Here is an 18638-nt window from a genome sequence, read left to right on the forward strand (position 1 = left end):
TGTACTCCTGACGTTATGTGAGGACCAGGACACTTTACCTTCGTACTCTTCTTCCAAAACCCTCTTACTCCAGTCTTAATCATGAGAAAAACATGAGGCGAGTCCAAATTGGGGACATACTATGGATTTCTGGCCCATATCCTCAAGGCAATTAAGATTGTTAAAACAAGGAAGGACTGGGAGATAAGACACCTGAATATGATGTGGTTCCCTGGATAGGATCCTGGAATAGAAAGAGGACCTGAATGGAAAAACTGGTGAAATCCAAATAAGTCTGGAGTTTAGTTTTTGGATTTTTTTAAAGGTAGTACATCGTATTCTAGTTTGGATAGTCTGGAGTGGTGTGAGCATGGATGAGTAATCTCATTTCACCAAGCCTTACTTGCTCATCTGCAGGAAGGTAGCAGTAATGGTACCTAGGAGGGTTGATGTGAGGATTGTATGAGATAATAGGGTAACGAGATATTGGAGAAATATGGAGGTAATACATGGAAGATGAGAGAAGGCAGAGGCAGAGCACGACATTCTGTGGTGGATGTTGTTATTCACCAAATAATAGGCATGTACAAAGTTCTGTTGCAGCCGGGAAGTGTGTGACTAATTCTACATGCATGCTTCTGAGAAGGCTTTACAGAGGTGTTGCTATTTGAACTTGGTCTTAAAATACTGAGTGCAGAGCGGAGAACCTTAGTAGGCAGAGTAAGCAGCACATATGAAAGCTTGGAGGTGGGAAAGAACTGTTTTCTCCACTTGCCACTTAAGCTTGCCCTCTACTCTCATTTTCCTGGTGTCTTTCCATTACAACCTGGGATAAGATCAGGCAAGGTCCCCGTCACCTGCTTGAGAAACCTGCGTACACACTAGTTACGTTTCTTACTCCCCAAAGTCCTTCCTTTTCACAATAATAAATTGTATGACATCCTTTCTCTTTATTTTCTAATCTTTCCCAAATGACATTAACTTACAGATTATGTTCTACTCAGAACATAAGTCTGTTTTCCAGCACTGCAGTAACTGCCAGTTTCACTCTGTTGATAGTCCTCACTATTATCAGTGTCTTCACCTCACTAACTCTTTTCAGGTGGTAAATATTAATACATTATCTAACGTATTGGATTAGCCAACATGTTCATTTGGATTTTCCTAAGATGTTACAGAAAAACCTGAACAAACTTTTTAGCCAAGCCAGTATTAATCCATTACTTGTTTATATCTTTTTTATTTGTATCTCTGCATCTCTTTGTACACTTTGCTGGTATATGTCCTAAATGTATAAATAACTAGAGATAGCCTCTATTTTAACTCCTACCAGGAATTATGTGCAAAAAGTCCTTCAAAGAAAAATACCTTTTATGAAATATAATATTCTCTATTCATCCCTTGGCACAAGAAAGAGAAGACATTTGTCCCACATGCCTATTTTATTGGAAAGTGTTCTCTTGTATAGAAATTTTATCTCTCAATCAATAAAGAAAAAGATGCTTTTTTTCCTTAAATGCATAGAATCATGCGGCCTTTGTTCCCCTTGGTCCTTTTAAAGACCCAGAGATCACCTTATTCAAGATAACAGAGTTGCCTGGAGTTATTCCAAATGTGTATATCATTAATTATAATGAATTACTTGTGACAGTCTTCCCAACATAAATGAGTAACTTATGTTGGATGTCTGGTGTATCCTGACAGTACTTGGAATGGAGGGTATGTTCTTGCGGCAGACATTGTCACATGGGAATGCTTAGTTTGTCATCTTCTTTGAGAAAGTCAGAAAGAGGCCAAAGCACTAAAAATGTTGTCAGACATTACATGAGATCCAACCAACTACATGAGCTTTTGTTGGTCTTAAATTCTTGAACTGATGTCTCAAGTATTTTATAAAATGTGCTGAAAGAAAATATGATGTGGGCCCTTCTTTGCTGATGACCACTCGAAAAGCCAGTAGACTGAGAGTTTTGCAAGGCAAAATTCTTTTAATTTCTCTGTTGGTAGTCAATGGTTGACAGCTAGGAATAATATACAAACAGAAGGGAATGATTGCACAAGAAGTGAAACAGAACTTTCTAGTAAACTAATTGCTAGAAGAAATTAAATCAGAAACAAATTCCTGAACTCTGAATACATTAATAGTCAATGTAAGCTTTCTCAGTTTATGCGGGATAACCTGACTCACCTTGCTTATATCAGGATAAAGTTCAAAAGGTTAATAATACCTCATTGGAGGTTAAATGTAACTTTGCTTAGGAAGCAGGTAATTGTCAGTAATGTCTAAGGGAAAGGACTGTGCAGCTGGTTGAGTTCTCCTGGCAAAAACTTGTATATGCATTTTATTAAATAATAGGATATTTTCAGAAGGAAGCAATAGTCAGACATTAATCTTTGGGACCTGGTTTCCTTTTTAGATTAGGACTTCTTTCTCCCATTCCGAGTATAGGGCTGGTGTGTTTTCATCCACTCTCTCCAGTAATTCTCGCAACAAACCTGTGGTACAGGTGGTGAAGTTCAGTACTACCACATTTTAATCATCATAAACTCTCACAAACTGAGTAGCTACTCAGCAGGACATTCTGAGGCTGTATCTGCATAGACAAGACAAGACAGAGTTACCCGGTTAAATTGGATCAACCTCATGTCCAAACAAAAGCATTTAGAAAATAAGTGCTGCTTCAACCTCAGGTGTTCAAGTTACTGATGAGTCCCGTCTTTTCTTCGTTTATGTAAATTCATTTCCATGATTAAAACACTTATAAAGAATTCTGTTCTTTCTCAGTCAATAGCTTTTTGTTTACACAAGGTATTTTGAAATATTCCTCACTCATCACTTTCTCTTTGACTTTCCAACATCTGTCATCAAAACATGATCATTTCTCTTGGCTTTCCTTGTTACTTTGAAAATGCGCTCAGTGTCCTTTAACACAACTGTTTGACCTTATACTTTTCCAGCTTCTTCTAATATGGTAGAAGTGTCTATTTCCCTCCACAACTGCCTCCATTCTGGTTTGATTTCTAAAGTTCTTGGTAGAGCTTTAATTCTGCCTTCTTTCTTGAAACTCCATAGGTCTGCAAGCTGTTTCACAGCCATTATTTTGTGCTTGAGATTCTTTCTTTATCAACTGTAAAATATTTCATATTATGTTTGTGTTATATCCAGAGTATGAGAGAGAGACATGGCAAAGAGCTTGATGTTGTAGTGAACGCACTTTTATTTCACCATAAATTTATCATCTATTTGTAATTATTTCTTTTCTACAGTCCAGCACACTGAGGTTGATATGAAGAACATCGGTGGGCTGATTCAAATTAAAATGTATAGTGCCTCACATAGCAGAAGTACTATTAGTTTTGCAATAATAACCCCAGAATGCATTATAGGGGGCAGAACTTTTTTTTTTAATGTTTATTGAAAATTTTCTGTTGTTTTGGGTCATGCCGTAAAAGTCCACCCTGGAAATGGAAGGCTTAGAGGGCAGTAGCTTGGATTAGGGTCTCAAACTTGAGCTAATGGGTGTTTAGATATAAGACTTAATGTAAAGCAGTTGTCCTTGTATTTACAGATATTGATGAATGTCAGCAAGGGACGATGTGCATGAACGGGCAGTGCAGAAACACCGACGGCTCCTTCAGGTGTTCCTGTGGGCAGGGCTACCAGCTGTCAGCAGCGAAAGACCAGTGTGAAGGTAGGCATGTGGCAACATGAACGGCTGTGATTTCAGTTTAAGGCGCCTGCCTTAAAAAAATGTGCACTCAGTAAAGCAAGTGTGTGAGTGTGTTTCTGAGAAACTACCCAGATGATGGTTTTATTGTGCCAGAAAGCAAGGGACTTACACTTAAGTCAGGAAAATCAGTGAAAGAGGATCGAAAAAGGCTGAATTTGAAAAATATGGTATTAGTGATCAGTGGCTGGCATTACTATCGGAAAGAAAAATGGTTGCTTCCTTATGTGCAGAAAATCAGTTCTATTAAAATTATATGAAAGTTTCACACAATAGGATTAACACTCAAGGGAATTATGTCCACCTGGTATTACGTTGTGGAATATTAGTGATTTAGTTTTTGTGTGCACTGAGCTTTTAAAATCCTTCCTTAAAAAAAACAAAACAAAAAAAAACACTAAAGACTTTTTAGGAAGACTGAAATAGTGTCTGCCTTGTACTCAGGGATAAAGTTTGTGCAATGTGCTCTGGTCCTACAGGTGACAGGGTTCTGGACCTTGCTGGGGTTGACCTTAGACTTTAAAAAGTTAGTTTTTTTAATTGAACTTCATATAGAATTACAAGTTGACCCTTCAACAACACATGTTTGAACTTCATGAGTCCATTTATATGCATATTTTTTGGTAAATACTTAGAGTATTACACCATCTGCAGTTGGTTGAACCCTCAGATACAGAAACGTGGATACAGAAGACCAGGTGTCAGGTTAAATGTGGACATTTGACTGTGTGGTGGTCAGTATTCATAACTTCCACATTATTCAAGGGTAAACTGTACTTCTCAGTAAGGAGGATATGTTTCCTGAGTTTAAAGATACTGTGGTATCGCCTGTGACAAGCACAGATGTTCAGAGGTCTTGAAAAGAAATGTCATTTAAGAACAGAATACATATGGTACATAATCAGTTGTTTTATTATAAGGAAACAATTTCTATCTGTGTCTGCATGTAAACTTAAGATATTTAATGAGTAGAAAGGTTTCCTGAGGTAGTGTTTTAAAAGAGACAAGGTATAATGATACTATAAAGGGTTCTACCAATAGTATCATAACCTTCTTCTATTATCCCCATCTAGAACATAGAAAGTCATTACAGTACCTAACCTAGCAGTGAAGACTGATCAGACACATACAAGCACACTCATGTACACAGATTAATTAGGTGATTTGTTCTCAATTCTAGTCCCTCTCAAAGTTCTTTATTTTATGAATACTGATCTGTACAAATGAATGTGTGGTAAGAGTAGAGGTCCACACATAATAAGGCTATCATGTTCATAGGCCTTTCTTTTGAAGAGCCAGTGATGTCACTCCAAGAGATAAGTCAGACACGGGAGAATCACTCACCAGGTTAGCTATAGGGTCACACCAAAATTGAAAAAAAACAAAACAAAACACATTTCACTGTACCCCACTGTTCATTGCAGCACTATTTACAATAGCTAGGGCATGGAAGCAACCTAGATATCCATTGACAAGTGAATGGATAGAGAAACTGTGGTACATATATACAATGGAATATTACTTAGCCATAAAAGGAACGCATTTTAGTCAGTTCTAATGAGGTGGATGAACCTAAAATCTATTATGCAGAGTGAAGTAAGTCATAAAGAGAAAAGCAAATATCGTATATTAATACATATGTGCAATCTAGAAAGATGGTCCTGATGAGCCTGTCTGCAGGGCAGCAGTGGAGGTGCAGACAGAGAGCACAGGCTTATGGACACGGGAGGACGGGGGAAGGAGAGAGTGGGGTAAATGGAGAGAGTAGCATGGAAGCATATACTACTATATGTAAAATAGGTCGCCAATTGTTGGGGTCCTTTAATGGACCGGAACCTGGTGGTATGGAGCCGATGATAAGAAAGTAAAAGAGAGAAAGAGAGAGAGAGACAAAAAAAGACCCAGGGACCTAAGCTCTGATGGAGCAAAGGTGCTTTAATGATTTTTCTATGATTATATATAGGCTGTGGTACAAGAAACTTCTTTCGGGAATGATAGAGATCAGAAAACCAAACGTACAGCAACTGTTACCAAGGGAACAAGGGGTAATGTTAGTTCCAAGGTCAGGAGACAATCCATATCTCAAGAAAGGGGAACAGACTAAGCAGTTTTGTCCTAAAGAGAATGTTTACTAAAGGAGACCCAAGCCTGCCTCACACAATGACCTAGTCCCTGGGAGCAGCGTGCTGTTCCCTTTGAAGAGGGACAAAGGTCTCATGAGAGACAGCATGTAGGAATCCTCCCGTCAAACACTCCCTGACAATTCCCCCTTATTTATTTATAATATTTGTAAGAAGAGTTCTGACCATCAGAGTTTGTTCAGTTTTGACAATCTTTGCATGAAGGCAATGGTAGACAACAAATATAATTGTTAAGACAATCACCAAAATTATAGTTCTAGACCCAATGCTATGAGTAAGGCTTTGAAACCATCCATTTGGGTCTAGCCCAGATAATTGATCAGCTAATTGTTTAGCTAAAGTTCCCATACTAGTGGAAGAGGGCAGATTATTAGAAAAGTTTTCACATATTTCTTTTTTGTAATAACTGTACATTCAGAAAGGCATTATCATATATGTTTTGTAAATGAAACTTGATTTATTTCCAGTTGTAGCCACTATTAGAGAAATGAACAGGAGTAACATGAAATTGAGTAGAATTTCAATCACATTTTAGCATTATCTGTTTTTGTACATCTGTTCATTGATCTCCAACCCATTTGATGGCTGTTCTCAGTTCCTGTATTTCTTTTTGAATATCCTCATCTATTTGAGCCTGAGTGGCCCACATAGTATGAGCATCTTTAGTCCAATTTTGGATGAAATTATATGTTTGAATTGAGGTTTGTAAAGTAACGCTAGTGATGGCAGCAATGGTGCAAATAGTTATTAATCCTATAATGCCAAAAATCAGCCATCCAATGAATCATTTAGATCGCTAGAGCAATTTAGTAAATAACTGGGAAGCAAGTCTAGCCTTGGGACCTTCTTGAATCCTGGACCCTCAGAGAATGGAAGGAGGAACTCAGACTGGGGCTCTGTTACAACCTAGAGGGGTGGGAAGAGGTAGGAGGGGTGTTCAAGACAGAGGGGCATATGTATACCATGACTGATTCATGTTGATGTATGGCAGAAACCAAAGCAATATTGTAAAGCAATTATCCTTCAATTAAACATAAAGAATCACATTGCCAGATGTAGGCCCATATATGTAAATATAATCAACAAAGTTTATCAGCAACCTACATGAATTAAGTGCCTGCTGATTGGTAAAATACTAGGTTATCTGCAGAGCGGTAAAGAGTGTGGTAAACATGGGCCCTGCCTCAAGAAACTTAAAATCTAATGGTGAAAGTAAGTGATGAAATATATGGAATACATTACTTTGCCTTCTGTATGTGGATATGATGCAGGCACATGTGTGAGTCTGAGCTCAGGATTGTGCTTACAGAACAAATACTCTCTAGCAGAAGATGTGTGCATCAAGGAAGAAAGATTCAGAGGAAACGTAGGTATCAGATAGGCTGAGAGCAGGGAAGGATCATTAAATTTGCCCAGAAAACCATTGAGAGAGAGAGAGAGAGCCTGATTGCTGGGGTGGGGCGGGGGCAGGGGGAGCACGGTTGCTAAAGAGTAAGTTATTGAAAAAGAAGATATTCAAGCCATGACATTTTTCAATCAGGAGTCATCCAGCTTCTCCTGAAGGGCCAGATAGTGTATGAATGTGTGGTGCTATTTTCCAATAAAACTTTATTAACTATAATAGGCGGTGGTAGGCTGTAGCTTGCTGATTCCTGCGTTAGGCTATCATAGTCCATAGTGCTTTTAAACTCAGAGTGTTATACTTGAATATATAGAAGGAATTCCAAGAAGCTTTATTGTGATTCCCAGATTATAGCCAAATATGTGCCCCTCTTCAGTGCCCAGTGGATACATAGGTACAGATTCTTAGCTCATTGCTCATCTGGTTTTCCCTACTGAAATATTCATCAGTGACCTTTCTACTTGAGCTCAGTCTGAGTCACATGATAAAAATTCTAAATTAATTAGAAATCAGATGCTTTGCGGATCTCCTTTACGTGAATGATTAAAAACTCACTTTTAGGGACTTCCATGTGGTCCAGTGGTTAGGAATCTGGATTCTAATATAGGGAATGTACGTTTGATCCCTGGTTGGGGAACTAAGATCCCACATGCTGCAGGGCAACTGGACCTGTCCACCATAGCTGGAGAGAAGCCCGCATGCACCAACGAAGATCCCATCAGACACAGGCAAATAAATGTTTTTTAAAAACCTCCCTTTTAAAGCACCACTTCTAAGTTTCCTTTTACTCTCTTGCTCACAGATATTGATGAATGCCAGCACCATCATCTCTGCAGTAACGGGCAGTGCAGGAACACAGAGGGCTCCTTCCGCTGCATTTGTGACCACGGTTACAGAGCATCCGCCCTTGGAGACCACTGTGAAGGTGAGAGTTGCTCTTGGTTACAGAATCATAAAATGCCAGAATCAGGATCAGGGAAATCTGAACATCATCCTGGCTTCTGTCCTCAACCCCATACTTTTGACTTCACTGTTGAGGACTTTTGATCCCTGTGAGATATTTTCCCCAAGGTCACACAAATAATGCAAAGAAATGCGAGGATCCAGGTTTTCTTTGCCCTGCTCGGAGCAGTTTTTTAGAAAAGTTACGCCAGCCAAGTGCATAAATAAGCAGTGTAACTTTTCTCAGCTATGGATAGTTTATCTTGAGTATCTCATACTGTAGAGCATCCACTGGGGTGCAGGACCAGTGGTCCCAACAGTCCAAGTAAGCAAAGAGGAGTTAATTTTTTAGATAACTGTAAAATTTTAAAAGCCAGACTTTAATTTTGAGCTTTTCACATAAAATCTTTCTAAAAGATATCCCACTGTGAGTCTTTAGCCACTTTACTACCTGTCTTGGCTCAGAGCCCCTCTGAAGTGGCCGGGGTTGCTGTTGTCACCTGTCACCAGCGTGGTGCTTGTGAATTCTCTGGGTTCACTGTCCACCCAAGTAATGGTGTGTTTTCCAGTTTATCTACTGATTTGCTGCTGTTAGATCCTATCAGTTGTGAAACAAGGAATGTGAACACAACAGAGTTTGCCTCATACAGTAAGGTAGAGTATGCATGAGGGCCTGAACCCCACTCTTTATAGAAGAGAATGAGCTTGTTTAGTGACCGGTTTTGTGACACATACTTCAGTGGCCCCAGATACTTTTCAGTTCCATGGGTTGGGAAAGATCAACTGTATTATACAGCATGCTTCTCCTCTGACCAGAGAACTTGACACAGATGGTAACAACTTGTCTGGAGTGTCTGGAGGGCAAGTGGGGGCAGTTTCCGAGGTGTTAAAATGTGCATTATTGTTGAATCAGTGAATCATCTGCTAGGATTTTATCCTAAGGTGGTAATGTTCTTTGAAGAGTTAATACAACCAGTGAAAAGTTGTAATCAACGTACCTATTAAAAACATAGGCAGATGATCAAGTGATAAGTCAAAATAGTAATAATCGATTTTCTAAAAACTGTGAATGGGGAACACTACAATATCTGGGTAAATGTTGATAATTCGACATAATGGTATTCCAGGATGGAAGAGGCAGTTGTAGTACCAGGAACCAGTCATGGAAGGGTCTACTCTAGAAGTGGGTAGGTGGCAGGGAACATGCTAAGGCTCTGAAAACCACCACTGACACAGTATGTGTTCTGCCCTAATTCCTGGCCTAGCCGAGAGGATAACCAGGTCATTGACTAAATCTTGGGCAATAGGTCCTTGTTATAGGATATATTCCTCTTATTTTGTCTGTTTTTTAATGTGGAACCATTTCAGCAGGAGTCCAAAATTTTTTATTCTAAAACCATTATGTGAAGAGCCAATTAAAAACTTTTACTCAGCTTACCTGTCATTCATTAGTATATATGTTCCATAAGAAAGCTTCTTGTCAGAAAAAGAAAAATTTGAGAGGTACAAAAAAGAAAAGTAGAAATTGATTAAACAAAAAACTACATAATGGACCAATTTTGTGTAAATCGCAGAAGAAAGAAAAAATTAGAAATCCGAAAGAATTCGAGCAGTATAGAGCAAATTAAAACATGAAAAGGCAGTAGTACATTTGTATCTAGAATAGATTGGATCAAATCATTGAAATGGGTACTTTTTAAAAGAAATTTTAAATCATCACAATCAACCCAAGAAGCAAAACATCCAAAATAACCTATATCCCTACAAGAAATTGGAAAATATATCAAAAGATTATCCTCAAAAGATAGAAAGAAACCTTCTTTTTAACCATATCATCAGACCCTTTACAAATCAGGGCTAATTTCTCTACTGTTCTGGATTACAAATAGGACTGGAGTCCGTTCAATGACTTCAGAGCTCCCTTTGAAACCACAATAGGACTTCAGCCCGCTAATGCCCAACAAGCACTGTTTCCAAGCCTTCCTAGAGGTGCTCGCCTGTAACTGAGCTGTGACGGTTCACGTGCCTCTCGCAGCTGTGAGAGGAAGAGCCGTCTTTCTTGTTGGCGTTTATATTTACATGTGTGATATTCTGCTAACTCTGGCAGGGACTGTGTTCCCTTACACTGTCCTCAGTCCTGCTGGACGGCTCATGGAGTCGGAATCCCGAGTATTGTGCTAATGTCTGTGTGCTGTTTACTCCAGCACGCTCAGCAGCCACTCAGTCTGGGATGCTGTGTGACCTCAGTTGTCCTGGTTATTAGAGGTCTTTGGCATCTCAGTCCTCAAAGGCTCTGCCTCTGACTTGTCCTCCTCCAGGCACAGCCTCTGCTCCTGTGCCTACCTTTGCCCCTTCTTCAGTAACTCGCTGTGGTTGCTGTATGCTAGTCCTTTGCAAAGCCTGAGAAAAAGATTCATAATCCATCTTCCTTGCAGCCCTTCTCTGTTGGTCATTTCTTTGCAGACCAAGTCGAAACAGGGACGTGCTGGTATTTCTTACCTTCTGACATTTCTTTCCAAGTCAAAGTCGTCCATTTCTTCTTTTATGCATTTATTCAACAATTATTTGGGATTTCCCTGGTAGTTGAGTGGCTAAGACTCCACGCGCCCAGTGCTAGGGGCCTGGGTTTGATCCCTGATCAAGAAACTAGATCTTGCTTGCCACAGCTAAAGATCCCACCCTGCAACTAAGACCTGGCACAGAGAAATAAATAAACTAAATTAGTAAATTTTTTAAAACAACAGCAACAACAAAAACAAACAAAAACCGAAATATTTGAGTGACAAGGATGTGCCAGGCACTCTTCTAGGTGCAGGATATACAGCAGTAAACTAAACAAGAAGAAAAGTCTTGCCCTTGTGTAGCTTACATTTCAGTGAGGGAGAAAACAATAAACATGATAAATAAGTAAACTGTACAGTTTGTTAAATAGCAATAAATGTTAAGGGGAAAATTAAAGTAGGGTACATAGAAGTGCTGAGGGAAGGAAGCAGAGTTTTAAATAAGTAGGCAAGCAGAAGCTAATCTGAGATGATGACATTTGATTATGGGGGGAGTGTTCCACGAAAAACCTTTGTGGAGGTAATTAGGAACTTAGGCGTTTTAAGTTTGTGATGCCTACGATGAATATCCAAATGAAGATATCTGAAAGGCAATTGGACTTATGTGTTTGGAATTCAGCGGTAAGTTCTGGGCTGGGATTCATCAGCATGTAGACAGTGTTTAAAGCCATGAAGTTGGATGGAATCACTATGGTAGTGAATGTAGCTGAGAGAGAAGTGGTCCAAGGACTGTCATTGTCTCTCATTTAGAAGTGAAGAAGTGATAGGAGCAAGCAAAGGGGGTTGAGAAAAAGTGGCAAGTGAAGGAGGAAAACCAGAATCCAAGAGACTTGAAAGTATTTCAAAGAGGGAGTGATGAACCTGTGTGAAACATGCTGCTAGGCAAGATGAGGACCAGAAGTTGATGGGATGTAGCAAAGTGGAGGTCATTGGTGACTGCCAGCAGTCTCAGTGGAGAGGTGACCACGACTGACTGGTGCTTTCTTTAAAGCCCGATAGCCAACTCCTACAAGAAATCTTTTCTTTCCTAGAAGTTGCTCTTTCATATTACCATCAGTAGTGGTGCTGGACCATCCCATATTGGGCTCTCTTAATATTCCAGCTACTTTTTTTTTTTTGCTTTCTAAGATAGAGATCTTGCAAAAATATGTAAACTAAACCAGATTCTAATGTAATGAACTGTTTTAAAATCTGTCCAATTGCTTTTGAACTTTTTAAAATGTTTTCTTCACATATATTATTTCTCCTAGACTTTGGAAAGTGAAAGAAAATTATTTTAGGGAGAGGTGAACAAAGCTGATAGATTTCCATTATGCTAGGGCATGCTAGGTAATGGAGTGTTGTTCCTTAAATTCATATCCTTGGTATTCTACTTGCTGTATTTTGATTTGAAATTTTTCACATAATGCTAATGGTCAGAGGTTCTGTTTCTTATTTTGTCTCAGTTTCTTAAAGAGCAAAGAAAGAAAGGTAAATCTAAATGTGGATCTCTTACTCAACACCCATTAGGATGGCTGTGTAGCTATTAGAACAAATATGGAACAGTTGGAACTCTCCTACCTTGCTGGTAGGATTGTAAAATGATGCAACTGCATTAGAAAACTTCAGAAGTTAAATCTACTATGTGGCCCAGCCATTCTACCCCTCAGAATCTACTCAAGGAAAAGCATATGTTAACACAAAGATTTGCATGTGAGTAAAAATGTCAGTCACAATAGCTAAACTGTAAGCAATCCAAGTACTCCGCACAGGTGAAGGGTAAACAAATTACAAGACATTCATACAACAGACCACTACTCAGCAATAATGAGGGGAGAGCTATTGATACATGTGAACAAACCTGGGTGACTCAAAAACACTATGCTGACCAGAAGCAGCCACACAGAAAAGGGGTACAAGGAAACCTTTGGGGGCATTGGAAATGCTTATACATTTTTTGGTAATGGTTGGTCCAGATCTTTCCTTTAATACATGTTTTATGGCAAAGATCCACCAACTGTAGACTAGAATATTCCCATTTGTCTCAACTACTTCAAAATCATGAAATTAGCAGAAAGTTTGGTCTTAAGAATTATTTTCACAGAATTTATATCTAAGAGCCTTTTCTCAGTTAAATTTGATTTTAGGAATCTTGATATATCTTAACCAGTGAATAAACCAGTTGTTGGTGTATTCAGGCTTTGTAAGAGACACTTAGTCCTCCATGCTATTATCTTTCTTAATTGTGCATATTTCCTCTACTGACTCTTTGATGGCAATTAAAACACCCAAGGCACAAGGTTAACAGGAATGGAGATTAGACAAAAAGGCAAAGGAAAACTTCTCCAGACTTTGTCACTGCAGAATAACATTCTTAGAAAGGTGTTTCATTCGTTCCTTTAAAAAATGTTTCATTTGCAGTGATGTAAGAATCCTACAGTGGATCCTAAGAGATACAAATTGATACAGAAATGCCTGTGTCCATGGTTGTGGTGGTGGTCACAAGAATGTGTTTACATTTGTCAGAACTTGAATTGGACTCTTAGATGTATCTGTTATATGTAAATTACACTTAAATGAAGTTGGAGAAACACTAAAAATGTGGTAAACTATTTTAATTGTGATAGTCACATCAGCTGTGGTTTACATTTTAGGATCAGTATTCAGAAACACTTTAAAAATGGGTGAACTTCGTAATAATTTCTTTTGATAGAGTGAAATTATAAGGTGCTTCTCTTTTATTACCCCATGAATGGTACAGAGGGCAGTTAATGACTTGTTTGGATTCTATGAGAAATACTTAATTCCATGTGCCCACATTTTAAACCAGACAGCAAGGAGAATAGGCTGCAACAGTCTTCATATTCACTTCTTCTGGACCTTTTCATGTATTTTAGTTGTTGTTCAGTCTCTAAGTTTTGTCCAACTCTTTGCGACCCTATGACTGCAGCACACCAGGCTTCCCTGTCCTTCACCATCTCCCGGAGTTTGCTCAAACTCATGTCCATTGAGTCGGTGATGCCATCCAACCATCTCATCCTCTGTTGTTGCCTTCTCCTCTTGCCTTCGGTCTTTCCCAGTATCAGATTATTTTCCAATGAGTCGGTTCTTCACATCAGGTACCAAAGTATTGGAGCTTCAGCATCAGTCCTTCCAATGAATATTCAAGGTTGATTTCCTTTAGGATTGACTGGTTTGATCTCCTTGTAGTCCAAGGGACTCTCAAGTGTCTTCTCCAGCACTTGAAGTCCGGCACACTTTGAAAGCATCAATTCTTGGGTTCTCAGCCTTCTTTATGATCCAACTCTCACATCCATAGCTGACTATGGAAAAGCAATTGTTTTGACCTTTGTCAGCAAAGTGATGTCTCTGCTTTTTAATACGCTGTCTAGGTTTATCATATCTTTTCTTCCAAAGAGCAAGAGTCTTTTAATTTTATGGCTGCAGTCACCGTCCGCAGTGATTTTGGAGTCCAAGAAAATAAAGTCTGTCACTGTTTACATTTTTTCCCCTTCTGTTTGCCATGAAGTGATGGAACCAGATGCTGTGATCTTAGTTTTTTGAATGTTGAGTTTTAAGCCAGCTTTATCACTCTGCCCTTTTACCTTCATAAAAAGGAGCTTTAGTTCCTCTTCACTTTCTCCCATTAGGGTGGTATCATCTGCATATCTGAGGTTGTTGATATTTCTCCTGGCAATTTTGATTCCAGCTTGTGATTCTCTAGCCTGGCATTTCGCATGATGTACTCTGCATAGAAGTTAAATAAGCATGGTTAGAGTATACAGCCTTGATGTACTCCTTTCCCAGTTTTGAGCCAGTCGGTTGTTCTGTGTCTGGTTCTTACTATTGCTTCTTGATCTGCATACAGGTTTCTCAGGAGGCAGTTAAGGTGGTCTGGTATTCCCATCTGTTTAAGAGTTTTCCACAGTTTGTTGTGATCCACACAGTCAAAGGCTTTAGTGTAGTCAATGAAGCAGAAGTCGATGTTTTTCCAGAATTCTCTTGTTTTTTGTATGATCCAATGGATGTTGGCAATTTGATGTCTGATTCCTTTGCCTTTTCTAAATTTAGCTTGTTCATTGGAAGGTCTCAGTTCACGAACTGTTGAAGCCCAGTTTGAAGGATTTTGAGCATTACCTTGCTAGCATGTAAAATGAGTGCAGTTGTATTTTAGTAGCAATCTTATTTGCAAGAAATAGCACAACATACCAAATTCTGAGCAAACAAAGAAAGTTTTGTACTTTAGGTTTCCTTAGTGCTAACAATTTGAATCTTACACATACAACAGATTCGAGACTCATGGAGTGTGTTAGGAATAATGAACTTTGATAGGAGTAATTGAGGTTATAAACAACCCTTGTGAAAGATATGCCTCAGGTTCATGCAGTGAGCGGGGTCATTAATTGTCTTACATGCTCACAGTCAAGAGTCATTAGTGCTTACATAAACCGTTTTTAGTTGGACATGTTACAAGTATATACACTTTAAAAAAATCCAGACAGCATTATACCTGTTTGTGATAACTTCTGAGTAAGTGACTTCTGATTTTGCTCATTCCCTTGCCTTCCAAAAACTCTTATTACCCCTCTGCCACTGTTCATCCTGCTGTCAAGGCTTCAAGTAAGTTCCTTCTATTACACAAGCTACCTTTAATCTTTACAGTATCTCGTCTCTAAATTCATGTGACTCTGGAAGTTGGTACTATTCTTGTGACATATATCTTTGACAATTCTTAAGTTAAATTATTTTGAACTTATAAATCAACTCAATATTTTTGTGTTTACTTTTATAATACAATTTGGGGATTTTTTTTTTTTGTACAATCATTTTTCTTTGGAGGCAGGGAGCATGCCAGATATTTTAAAATCTTTCCTGTGATGTGTAATACAGGATCTTGTATAGCATCTATTTATACTGTACAAATTTTAAAAGCTAAAATCCTTTCAAAATGTTTCACTTTTAATAACTCTAAAAGGTAAACAGTCATTCATTTAAAATCATGCATTACCAGAGATGTAAAATAATGTTTATGTATGTGAGTCTAGTGTGTAAAGATAAGGAAAATGTTTTTGTTAATACAGTTTGTGTTTTACGTCTTGTAAATTGATTTGTAGATATCAATGAATGCTTGGAGGACAAGAGTGTTTGCCAGGGAGGAGATTGCATTAATACTAAAGGGTCCTATGAATGTACTTGTCCAGATGGATTCCAGCTAAATGACAATAAAGGATGTCAAGGTAAACTTCTTTCTCTGCTTTATAATTTATGTAATTACTCAGTTCTGTGTTGCTTCCTGATAATAGTTCACGGTTTTACCACTGTATATGTAAATGAGCTATGCAAATTTGTATTATAATTTTTTTGAGTCTACATCAAGTGCAGGAAGTTCCTGCTTTGCACTGCACCAAACTAGCTGAAACTCATGCATTTTGGAACTGTGTCCTAGCTTTATGTGCTTCTGTGGTAACTATGATCACCTGTCCTTTGCTGTACTTTCCTTCCATTGGCCAAGCTTGGTATTTGATTCTAAATTACCTTTTCACTTTTACATATCCTCATGGGCCTATTTCAGTTTGTCCCATAACGTGTTTCTGCTTTTTTGTTTTTCCTGATCCCTGTTTTTACCCAGTATCTAGCTTTTCCTCTCCCCCAAAAAGCCTGATTAATAATTTGGTCATAATTACAGAGGACAGAATTTTATATTTTTCCAAAGTGCTATCACATTTGATCTCCCAAACAGCTGTCCTCCTCCCCTTATCTGCTGTTTCACTTTCTGCAGTTTGTTACCCGCAGCCAGCTGTGGTCTGAAAATATATGGAAAATTCCAGAAACAATTCACAAACGTTAAAATTGCTTGCTGTTCTAACTAGTGTATGAACTCCCATGCCATCCCATTCATCCTGCTCCGGATGTGAATCATCCCTTTGTCCAGCACGTCTCATCTGTGAGTCACTTAGTCGCCGTCTCTGCTGTCCTCAGATCCGATGTTGAGGTACTGTAGTGCCTGTGTTCCAACAACTCTTATCTTACCTCATAATGGTTCCAGAGAACACGGGTAGTGAGGCAAACCATTTGGATATACCAAAAAGAAGCCATAAGGGTTTTTTTTTTTTTTTTAAATGAAGAAGTGAAAGTTCTTGACTTACTAAGGAAAGGAAAAAAAAATCCTGTTCTGAGGTTGCTAAGATCAATGGCAGGAACAAATCTTTTATCTGTGATACTGTGAAGAGGGAAGAAGAAATTCGTTCTGTTTTTGCTTTTTGACTCTCAAACTGCAGAAGTCATGGCCACAGTGCATGCTAAGTCCTTATAAGATGAAAAAGGCATTAAACTTGCACAGTAAGATAATTGGAAAGAGAGAGAAACTGTGTTCACATAACTTTTATTATGGTATACTGTTCTCATTCTATTATTAGATGTTAATCTCTCACTGTGCCTTATTTATCAATTAAAATTTATTATATGTGTATATAAGAAAAAAGTAGTGTATACATCGTTTGGTACTATCCGTAATTTCAAGTATCCAGCTGGGGGTCTTATTCTCTGGGGATAGAGGAAGACTGACTGGACACAAAGTCCTAATAAGAACACAGCACCGATCACAACTCGCTTGTAACTGAATGCCTCTTATGGGCCAGTTACTGTATTACCTCGCTTAATTTGTAGAGAATTGAGGAGGAAGCTTTTATCCATTTTGTGATTGAGTAACGGAAGCTCAGAGAAGTTAATTAGCATGCTCCTCACTAAGAAGTAATTGAACTGAGATTTGAACCCAAGATCTTTCCCCTTCATTTTCTCTACATTGCCATGCCAATTATGGTTACATTTATAGCCAAAGGAAAGAAGACAGATTCAGTGATTTTTTTTCCCCCCCAGCATAATACATAGAGTATGTGGGCATAGATTTCGGAGTTTGTTTTAATGCTGAAAACATAACTTATGACAATGTGAATAACCATGGAACATATTTGAAAAATAATGTGTGGTAGGCATAAAGTTTAAATCTCTCCTAATAATCTGAAGATAGGTCCACAGTCAGGAAGGCATTTTCAATTGAAAGTGTAAGAATCTCTTCCCTCAGGACAATTAATGATGATACACAGACAGCATGGAAATTCTATGTTAATAGTCTCTTTAGGAATGTGGCAGCATGCATTTGAGCTTCAGAATATACTCAGTTTCACATTTTGACTTACACATGCCAAATTGTGAATTTCTGTGGAATCTCGGACCCATGAAAGAAACCCAACTTAAATATAGTCTGACTTTCAGCTGAGTTACTAGCAGCATAGTTTAGAAATGCCTCAATAAGTACAACCCAAATTAAATGCATATGTTTCTCAGGTTCCAGATATTCATGTTGTTCTTTCTTGGTGGTTTCCTGGAAAAAAGTCTGGGAATTCGTCTACAGTTCCTGTCATCAGACTTTTTAGACAATTATTTGTTAATCAGTGACTTCTCTTGAAGCAAAAATGTTTATGCACATGATTCCCTATGCAAAGTTGCGACGTCTGACAGTTTTTAAAAGGTCACACTGAGTCACAGGTAAAAGAAGAAGGTGGTCTTAGATAACCTCTAGGGCTCTCCAAGATGGACAGCGACCCTGGACTTGACCCCCGGGCCAGTGGAACTTTATAGCATCTTGTTGGACAGGTGGAGGGCAGCAGATTCCAGGCAGCAGGTTGGAAAGAAAGAATAGTGCTAACTGGTAAAAGAAGGTCAGAGTTCAGGGAAGGTTACAATCTAAGGTATTTTCAGTAGATAGCAAACATAGCCAGAGAATTTACAGAAGAAAGGGAAGGATTTCACAGAGTGGAATCATATTAAGAAATAGTAAAGTAGAAAATGATTCATTGCTCTTTCTTGAAATATTTTAAAATTAGTGACAATTACCAGAATGAGAGAG

The 18638-nt window shown here is 38.5% G+C and overlaps 1 protein-coding gene across 14 annotated transcripts in view; it reads left to right on the forward strand.

Moving 5' to 3' along the window:
* The window catches only part of LTBP1 (latent transforming growth factor beta binding protein 1), a 443172-nt gene that overhangs the window by 330886 nt on the left and 93648 nt on the right, over window positions 1-18638 (forward strand). For all 14 annotated transcript variants that reach the window (XM_043468289.1, XM_043468293.1, XM_043468292.1 and 11 more), the window contains 3 exons: window positions 3549-3671; window positions 8053-8175; window positions 15847-15969. In XM_043468289.1, coding sequence (XP_043324224.1) covers window positions 3549-3671; window positions 8053-8175; window positions 15847-15969 — 369 coding nt within the window. The remainder of the gene's footprint in view (window positions 1-3548; window positions 3672-8052; window positions 8176-15846; window positions 15970-18638) is intronic.

This window comes from Cervus canadensis, chromosome 5, assembly GCF_019320065.1.
Source record: "Cervus canadensis isolate Bull #8, Minnesota chromosome 5, ASM1932006v1, whole genome shotgun sequence".
Classification (NCBI taxonomy): Eukaryota; Metazoa; Chordata; class Mammalia; order Artiodactyla; family Cervidae; genus Cervus; species Cervus canadensis.